The sequence below is a fragment of the Chrysochloris asiatica genome, unplaced genomic scaffold (genome assembly GCF_000296735.1).
Source record: "Chrysochloris asiatica unplaced genomic scaffold, ChrAsi1.0 scaffold00017, whole genome shotgun sequence".
Lineage (NCBI taxonomy): Eukaryota > Metazoa > Chordata > Mammalia > Afrosoricida > Chrysochloridae > Chrysochloris > Chrysochloris asiatica.
Genome location: NW_006408535.1, coordinates 31,375,099 through 31,385,202, shown reverse-complemented (window position 1 = coordinate 31,385,202; position 10,104 = coordinate 31,375,099). Strand labels below are relative to the sequence as shown.

General features: G+C 40.5%; 1 protein-coding gene across 1 annotated transcript; it reads right to left on the bottom strand.

Annotated features, from left to right (window-relative positions):
- Positions 1–5,657: 5,657 nt before the first annotated feature.
- LOC102826954 (olfactory receptor 10G2-like) lies at positions 5,658–6,611 on the bottom strand. Its single transcript, XM_006835540.1, has one exon. It carries the CDS (start codon positions 6,609–6,611, stop codon positions 5,658–5,660), a length of 954 nt encoding a protein of 317 aa, XP_006835603.1.
- Between the last annotated feature and the right edge of the window lie 3,493 nt (positions 6,612–10,104).

Here is a 10,104-nt window from a genome sequence, read left to right as displayed (position 1 = left end):
TTCCATTGTGTGTATGTACCACAATTTGTTTATCCATTCTTCAGTTGATGGGCACTTTGGCTGTCTCCATCTTTTTGCTATTGTAAATAGTGCTGGCGGAGCAATGATTTTGTTAGCTTTTCTTGTTCCTGTTTCTTACGAGACTTAAACATATTTATTTATATTTTTTAAAGCCTGGTTATCTTTGGAAATGGCTGAGCCTTTTCCCCAAACTTTCTTCAAAATGTGTATAAATGGTCTATTCTTGACAGAATACCTTGAATGTGGTCTTGTCTCTACCCCTCAAATTTTCTGTGGAGGTTTCCATAGCTTCCCAAGCCAATTTTTCTTTGTAAAGGACCAGACAATAAAAATTTCAGATTTGAGGGGCATATGTAAGTATTCTCTGTTGCAACTACTAATTGCTGCCTTTCTAGTGGGATGGTGGTTGGTAGTTATGTGCAGCGGAGTTGGTTCTGACTCATAGCGACCCTGTACAGGGTTTCTGAGGCTGTAAATCTTTATAGGAGCAGAAAGCCTCATCTTTCTCCCGTGGAACAGCTGGTAGTTTTGAACTGCTGACCTTGTGGTTCACAGCCTGATTCGTAACCACTACGCTACCAGAGTTCCTTTCCAGTGGGATAGCCATCGTAAATGATAAACATACAAATGGGTGTGTCATGATGATACTATGTATAGAAAAAAATGTGAAAATTCATATAATTTTCATGTGTCACGAGGTATTATTTTTCTTTTGATTTTTTTCAACTATTGAAAAAATGCAAAAATATATTCTTACCTTGTGGGTTATTAAAAAAAAAAAAAGGCTCATCAGGGGAAATGTGAGCCTCATTTGGACTAATCAGTGAGGAGAACTGGTTGAAAGGGGTGTGTGGCCTTTGTGTAGGACCAAAGTCCCATACTGATACCCACAACTTACTTTAGGAATTGCAACTTAGATTTGAGATCTGAACTTCCAGTTAATTATGGACTCATAAGTCTGTTTGTCATCTGTACCCTGATTGTACACTAGCTTGTAAATGGCCAGGAATTAAGTTGGAAGGCATATTTCTCTGAGACCAATTTGAAGAGTGTTGTCAGATCTCCTACACGGTAAGTTGGTCTGAACCATGAGGGTTGACAACTAACCAGACTCATGGTATGACACATGTGGAGGCAAGAATGCTACAGGCGGTAGGGTAGAGTTGGATGAGAGGGTTGCTATTTACTCTTCATATTCTAGTCTTGTTTGTTATTTTTATGCTACTCCCAGGAAGCATGATTTAAGCAAGAAATTGAAGTTTATCCAATCATGTATCTAGACTCCAAGCCACAATTTGGGGAATTTAAGCTGATTCTTGTACGGAGGAAGATAGACATACCTCCACTCCCTAGTTTTTTTAAATTTTTTTTATAGCAAGTCTGACATCAAATGTCCTTCTAATGCACTCTCTACTTCTTTGCTGAGTTTGCAATTGCCACATAGAACTCACAGACCAAGGATAAGTTCCTCTTGGAACCCCCAGGACAGGGTCTTCTTCATCCCTTCAGGACAGAATCCTCTTGGTTCCCTGAAGACAGGCTCCTCTTGGTCCCCTCCAGGACTAGCTTCTCTAGCCCCATTCAGGACAGGTTCCTGTTGACCTTGCTGTCTCTCACTACTGACTCTTCACAGGATGCCTTCTTGGCCTGTTGCCATTGATTCTGCCCTTTCTGGGTCTGTCACTCTCTTCAGTGTTACAGCTCATGTTATATATAGTTGGTTTAGAAGTTCCTTGTCTCCTTTCGCTATGCTTCTTTCAGCTACTTTTCTTCTTGCTTCTTTCTGTCTCTCAAACCTCTGTAGGATTGGCTGCTTATCTACACAACTCCTTGTAAATTTACAGTGGGGGAGATACTTCATTTGCATAGTCTGTTGACTAATTCCTGCAAGGTGTATACAATCACAAGACAACCTGTAGCCCAGGACCAGACAAAAAAAATAACAAATCACAAGTTGTTTACAATTTACCCAGGATATGTCAATCAACCTTGACAACTAGAACACTAAGGTAAATGTAATTTCTCAGGGACTAGGGGAAAGAATCTCTCAAGTTGTTTTTCCAAAGAACTAAAACAAAAGCCCACATAAATTTCACCATAACTCCTGATAGCGAGACTGCCTAGACAGGATCTGCAGCAAAGCCAGAAGTTAATAGAGAATTGGGAGTGAATTCACATGACAGAGAAGCTCTGGTGACTGGGATATTTTTTGTTCCCACCAGAAGGAGACATCATTGGGTTCAAATTGTGTGTTGTGCTATTATCATGGTAAGTCAGTGGGTCTCCTCCTGGTTCTTCCAGGCTTCTCTTGACTGATACACTGATGTCATTTATTTTTGCATCTTGTTTGTTTGGCTAATCACCTCCAGTAGAATGGCTCACTCTGCCACTTTTAGGGGACTGTGGCTTCTTCCATCAGAGAGAATTTTTCTGGTTTCATAGTAATCCAAGCTTGGCAATCACAATTTATGGCTCTTCTTCTCAAATTTCTGTCACAGTATATTTTAGAATCTTCAGATATTTGTTGTTGTTGTTGTTATGTGCCGTGGAGTCAGTGCTGACTCATAGAGACTCTGCACAGGGTTTCCAAGGCTGTAAATCTTTACAGTAGCAGAAAGCCTCATCTTTCTCTCACAGAACAGCTGGTAGTTTCGAATTGCTGACCTTGCAGCTCGCAGCCTGATTCGTAACCTCTACGCTACCAGAGGTCCTGTATACTACTATTAATAATTAGGGATCCTAGTGTGGCACTGTAGGACAAGCACTGGACTATTATTAATCACAAAGTCAGCAGTTCAAACCTACCAGCCACTCTTCAGAAATCCTATGCAGTGTTGCTATGAGTCAGAACCAACTTGACAGCACTTAACAACAATAATGATAATTTCAATAAGGATAATTATGTTCAGTGTCATCTACTGAGTGCCTATCATGTTTTGGGAGCTTTACAAATGCTAATTTATTTAAATCCTTATTTAAAAATATTACATAAATGTAGATATTCTTATTTTACACAAGGGCCAATTAAAGTTCAGAAAGTTTCCAGAGCATTTAGCACAAGGTCACCTACTCAGTAGGTGGCAGAATCAGGATTCAAATTCAGTGCCTTTCTCAAAAACCAGGCTCTTTTCTGTCTACTACATCATAAAGTCTCTCTAATGGACCTACTGGAATTTAATCACAGAATATTTTGTTCAAAGGCAAGTGAACCTGCTAGCAACAAAAAAACCCTCCCCCCAAACAGTCACTAAAGCCAAACCTCTACCATTCACCAGCAATACAGTGGCCAAATAACTTTGAAAAGACAAGGGGTCTACAGGGGTCAAAGTTAAGAAAACTTCTTGGTTGTTGTTAAGTGCCATGAGTTGGTCCCAACTCAGAGCAACTCTGTATAGGGTTTCTGAGGCTATACATCTTTGTGAGTAGAAAGCCTCATTTTTCTATCATGGAGCAGCTGGTGGGCTTGAATGTCTCACCCTGGGCCACTTCTGTGGTTCACAGGCCAGTGCTTATCCTACAGAGCCACAAACACTTTGAGGGAATGAGTCGCTGGACCTGGGAACTCAGGGGACACCAGGCCAAGTGGCATAACATTGTTCACAAAGACATATTTTAAATTTTAGTTTGGTGAGTAGTGGAGCCTCTGAGACTATGCCCTTAGCCACTTTCAGGTCTGGAACTGAACTCACCCAATCGCTCAACGTTTAGTCAAATAATGGTGGTGGTGGTTGTGTGATGTGGAATCAGTTCCGACTCATAGCGACCCTGTCTAGGGTTTCCGAGGCTGTAAATCTTTACGGTAGCAGAAAGCCTCATCTTTCTCCCATGGAACAGCTGGTAGTTTCGAACTGCTGTCCTTGAGGTTAGCAGCTCGACTCGTAACCACTACACTACCAGAGCTCCTTCAAATAATAGACAGATTTATAAGGTGAACAATAGCACTAGGGAGGTACACACTCCTAGAATAATCAACCATTTGAGATCAAAAGGGCAGCATCTATTCAAGGACGAAGTTCAAAAGAGTTGGGAAAGAAGGAAGAATGGAAATAGGAAATACAGTGGGAATTGCAGATCAATGACATGATGTAAAATGTGTATGAATTGTTGAATGGGAAACTGATTTTCTCTGTAAGTCTTCACCAAATTCACAATTAAATATTAAGAGAAAAGAAAAGACTAGACTAGGGATCATCAGTTATTTCAACCTTGTGTGAATTAGTTAAATTAGTTGTATAGTAATGCTCAAACTTACCAGCTGCTTCTTGGAAACCCTATATAAGGTCACTGTGAGTCAGAATTGATTTGACAGCACTTAACAACAACAACAGAAAATAATAATGCTTGTTGAAAAGATGGAAGTCTTCTTAATGTGGGTGAGGGAAGGAAAGACGATAAAAAGAAGTTGAAGAAACGGAGAAGGTTTCAGTGAAATAAGTTTCAGAAAGGAAACTATTGAATCTTATGGGTCCAGGTGTGTGAGAGGAGGTACTTTGTGAGAGGAGGCAATGTACTGGAGCAGATCATGGTTTTTGAGAGTTGTTTGCAGCTTGATCTAACTTCATGGTCTGAAATGACACCTCTCTGTGCATTGAAACTGACTGAGTATCTGTAAGCAGGTCTGTTCCACAAAGATTGTTCTGTATTTTACATGAGTAGTGATGCTTTATTGTATTAAACAAAATTCAAAGTGGTATAGGAAACAGGGAGGAGGATATAAATTAATTGGTTGAATCAGGGAAAATATCTTGTAAAAGTAAGATTTTTTCCCTGGGTCTTGAAGGAAGCATAAAACATCCATTTACCAATATGTAAAAGGAGGAAAGATATTCAAGCGAATAGAATAGATTATACAAAGGGTCATGGACAGGGAAATATAGAAAATGTTTAAGGAATGGAAGGTAAATTAATGAGGCTGGAAAAGGATAGGAGGCAGAGATATTTGGAAGATGAGGTATGTTGGAGTCAGATTATGAGACACTTTGAATTCCAAGCAAAGGAGTATGGCTTTATCTATCTGCAATGGAGAGCCACTGAATATATGCAATAAAAGTAATGAAGTATTTAGTTCCTTGTTTCAGAAAGAAAATTCTGGTAGCAGTCTGGATGGGGATGAGCTGACAAGGAGACCACTTAGTAAACTAGATAGATATTTCCAAGGCAGAATGAACAGAATTTGGTGGATTTTTGTATGGGGTAGAGTGAGGGGCTGAAAGGCACTTACAGAAATATAAACCAACTTCTTGGGAGGATGGATTGGTGTTGAGGTCAGCCAAGAAACCCCTAACTCCTGAAGGCCTGGAAAATTAGGAGTGAAGTGAATGGAGGAAAATGAATGAAGTAGTATGGGCAATATTATGGCATTCCTCCCCCCCAAATTTGCCTAGAATAAGTCTCTCTTCCTAGGTAGAGCATTCAGTCTTCATGTTGAACATTTGTGTAGAATGTTTTTTCCTGACAGGTGAGTGAGAAAAGTGTAAAACAGTCTGGCCAATTTAATTGACTATAGCACCAGAAACTTCTGCCCAGTAGAATTACATTAAATTTAAATCAATATTGATTATGAAAGCTTTGTTACATGCAATAGTAGCTGACAAGAATGGAAGCAATGATAATACACATGGACCATGAGCTTGTGGTTACTTATCTTCATTTGTGGCCCAGTGACCTGCTGTTATCCTCTTCAGAGCAGATTTCACATCCTGGTTCCTCAGAGTATAGATGAGGGGGTTCAGTAAGGGAGTGACAACAGTATAAAACACAGCCACAGCCCCATCTAGGGGACTCTTGGAGCCAGCTCGAAGGTAGATAAAAATACAGGGGACATAGTAGACTGTGACCACAGTTAGGTGGGAACCACATGTGGAGAAGGCCCTTCGCCGCCCATCGGCAGTGTTTATCTTCAGGATGGCATGGACTATGTTAGCATAGGAGAGCAGAATTAACATGAAGCAGCTGGCGGCCACTACACCAATGTCCACAAAAGTCACAAGCTCGTTAACAGTTGTGTCAGCACAGGCCAGTCTCAACACTGCTGGGATGTCACAGAAAAAGTAATCCACTTGGTTGGGCCCACAGTAGGGCAGGCGGAAGGTCAGGGTGGTTTCGATAGAGCCATGGATGGAGCCACCTATCCAAGCTCCAGCTACAAGGATTGTGCATAGCCTCCCATTCATGAGCACAGGGTAGCGCAAGGGCTGGCATATTGCCAGGTACCTGTCATAGGCCATCAAGGTGTAGAGGAAGCACTGGGTGCAACCCAGGAAGTGAAAGGAATATAGCTGAGCCACACAGCCACCATATGGGATAGCCTTGCTGGCAGGAGTGAAGTTTAGAATAAGTCTAGGAACAATGACTGAAGAGAGCCACATGTCCAGAAAGGAGAGCACTCCCAGAAGAATGTACATGGGGCGAGCATGGAGCTTTGGGTCAGCCCACACAGTGAGCAGAATGAGCAGGTTCCCCAGCTGAGTCAGGATGTAAATGATGAAGAAGACCAGGAACAGGAGCATCCGTAGATTTGGAGGGTGAGGTAAACCCAGGAGAATGAACTCTGTCACCATAGTGTTCAGGGATGTATTGGTCTTGCTCATGTCTTTCTGTGATCTGCTAAAATGAATGGTAAAATAAGACAAGAGGAGCCCAGCCCAATGAGGTGATAAGAGAATGCTTTTGTCTGACCACCATAGTCTAAACAGAGGACTTTTGTATTTTAAGTAGGGTAAGCATTTGCCATCAATCTTCTTAGCAAGATAAGCTCTCAGAGGCTGATTGGTGGTGGTGGTGGTTATGTGCCGTGGTGGAGCTGGTTCCGCTCTTTCATAGTGACCCTCTGTAGGGTGTCCGAGGCTGTAAATCTTATGGGAGTAGAAGGCCTCACCTTTCTCCTGCAGAATGGCTGGTAGATTTGGACTGCTGCAGCCCAACATGAAATGCTCCGTCAATGGGAGACACTACATACTAACACTGGAAATAAATCTAGGAACAGAGTTGTGTCTGAATGATCATGAAAGTGAATATGGTGTGTCTATACTTCAAAGCTCGCTATGGGTCGGAACCGACTGGACGGCACTTAACAACAACAACAACATACTTCAAAGCTGTGTCAAGATTCCCTTCCTTAGAGTGTATTTTCTACACATCTCAACTTAATCACAGTGGGAAACTGCTTCTCAGTTTGATGACTTTTAGCAATTAATATACCTAGACAACAGGAACAGGGGGCAAACAGGATTTCCAGTCAGGCATACCAGGAAAACAAAACAAAACCACAGACCAATGCAGCAAGCATTAGGTTAAATTTAAGCATGTGGTTTTGGTCAAAAAGGCTTTGTCAGACATGTGCTCTGACTGGTGACCACCTTGGTCACCGATAAGGGGAAGTGAGGAAAAAATAGTAATGAAGCTGTGAGCTAAGTCCAACCACATTCAAGACACTCCTGTGAACCCAGGTGGAGACCTGGTTGGCCAGCAATTTGGCAAGACTTGGGGATTTCTGGGCCCAGAGTCAGTGACATAGCCACAGAGGATTAGAGTGGAGAATGAAGCATCCAGCTGATAAGAAGAGAGGGCATATGCACATGAACACCCACACTTGCAGGCCTATAATGGGAAATATGGCCTTGGTGATAGAAACAATGGCAGAGATACCATGATAGAATTTTACAAGAATAATGATTTATTCATTGGAAGTAAAATTTTTCAGCAATGTAAACGACAACTATATACAACTTTGCCAGATAAAGTACACAGGACTCAAATTGACTACATCTGTAGAAAGAGACAATGGAGAAGCTCAATATCATCAGTCAGAACAAGGCTAGGGACTGACAGCAGAACAATCCATCAACTGCTGAAGTTCAAGTTGAAGCTGAATTAAAACAAGTCCACAAGAGTCAAAGCATGACCTTGAGTGTATCCATTCTGGATTTAGAGGGCATCTCAAGAATAAATTTGAGAACTAATGACCAAAGACCAGACAAATTGTGGGATGATATCAAACTGAACATTCACTACCACTGAGTCAATTCTGACTCATAGCGACCCAATATAGGGTTTCCAAGGCTGTACTGTAAATCTTTATGGGACTAGAAAGCCTCATCTTTCTTTTGTGGAGTGACTGGTAGGTTTGAACTGCCAACCTTGTTATCCTTCAGTGCCAAACCAGCATCAAGGACATCATATATGAAGCAAGGAAAAGATCATTAAAAAGATAGCAAAAAAGAGAGACCAAAATGGATGTTAGAAGAGACTCTGAAACTTGCTTTTGAATATGGAGTAGCCAAAGTGAATGGAAGAAAGATGAAGTAAAAGAGCTGAGTGGAAAATTTCAGAGATTAGCTTGAGAAGATCAAGTAAAGTATTCTGATGAAATTTGCAAAGATCTAGAAATTAAAAAACCAAAAATGAAAAACATACATGGTATTCTTATAGTTGAAATAACTGAAGAAAGAATTAAAGCATGAAAAGAAGATGGAGGGAAGAATACACACAGTCACTGTACCAAAAAGAATTGACTAATGTAGCATATGATCAAGAATAGATGGTACTGAAAGAAGTCCAAGCTACACTGAGTTGGAACCAACTTGATGGCACACAGTCAGCCAACAATCATTAATATCACATGCGAGGAAAATTTTGCTGAAGATCATTTACAAATGATTGCAGTAGTCCATCAACAGGAAATCAAGCTGGAAGAGGATGTGGAAAGAGGGATATTATTGCGGACATCCCATGGATCTGGGCTGAAAGCAGAGAATGCCAAAAAGATATTTGCCTGTATTTTTTTGACTATGCCAAGACATTTGACTGTGTGTATCATAATAAATTATTGGTAACATTGAAAAAATGGGAATTCCAGAATATTTCATTGTTCTAATGTGTGATCTGTACATAAACCTAGAATCAGTTGTTTGGACAGAACAAGGGGATAGATAGTGTGTGTTAAAATAATCAGACTTATACCCTTTCACCATATTTACTCAATCTGTATGCTCAGCAAATAATCTGAGAAGCTAGACTATATGAAGAAGAATGCAGCATCAATATTGGAGGAAGACTCATGAGCAACCCGTGATATGCAGATGATATAACCTGGCTAGCTGAAAGTGAAGAAGACTTGAAACACCTACTCATGAGGATCAAAGACTTCAGTATGAATTGTGGTTGTTAAGTGTTGTTGAGTAGGTTCCAACTCATAGGGTTTCCAAAGATTGGCTGGTAGGTAATTAGCAGTCTAGTGTTTATCCTATAGTGCCACACCAGGACTCCTAAGTATGGATTACAACATTGGATTACAGTTCAATGCTAAGAAAACAAACATCCTCACAACTGGACCAGTAAACAACGTCAAGATAAATGGATAAAGTATTGAAGTTGTTAAGTGTTTCAATTTACTCGGATCTGCAGTCAATGCCCATGGAAGCAGCAATGAACAAACCAAAGGACACACTGCATTGGGCACGTCTTCTGCAAAAGACCTCTTTAAAGGGTTAGAGAGCAAAGATGTTACCTCAACAACTAAGGTTCACTTGATCTCAGTCATGATATTTTAAATCACGTCATATGCATGATACACATGCGAGAATTGGATGATGAATAAGGAAGACCAGAGGAGAACTGATGTATTTGAATTATCTTGCTGGTGAAGAGTATTGAATATACATGGCTTTCCAGAAGAACAGAGAAATTTGTCTTGGAAGAAGTATAGCCAGAATTCTCTTTAGAAGTGAGGATGGTGAGACTTCATCTCATCTACATTTTTTTTTTTTTTAAAGTTTTTTAGTGTGGATTGAGTGAAAGTTTACAGGGTAGATCATCAGTTTTATACTCAACAAATCATACACCTTATTTAATTACAGTCTTTATAATCCCCTCCATGTACCATCAGTTAACAGTATTTCTCGCTATCCACTTTAGTTTTTTTAAACAAAACAAAACACTTAGGCATATATAATAATTTACATCTCCAAAGGGCACATTCGGCAAGTCAGCCTCCTGTCCACCAACTCTTAGTCCATCTCTTCCCATGAATCTAAGTTCTTAGCTGCACCTCCTCTCCATGCCCTCATATCTGCCTCCGTCTCT

What these genes read in the sequence shown, in the direction of transcription:
- LOC102826954 (XM_006835540.1), bottom strand. Translation starts at nt 6,611, where the DNA reads ATGAGCAAGACCAATACATCCCTGAACACTATGGTGACAGAGTTCATT.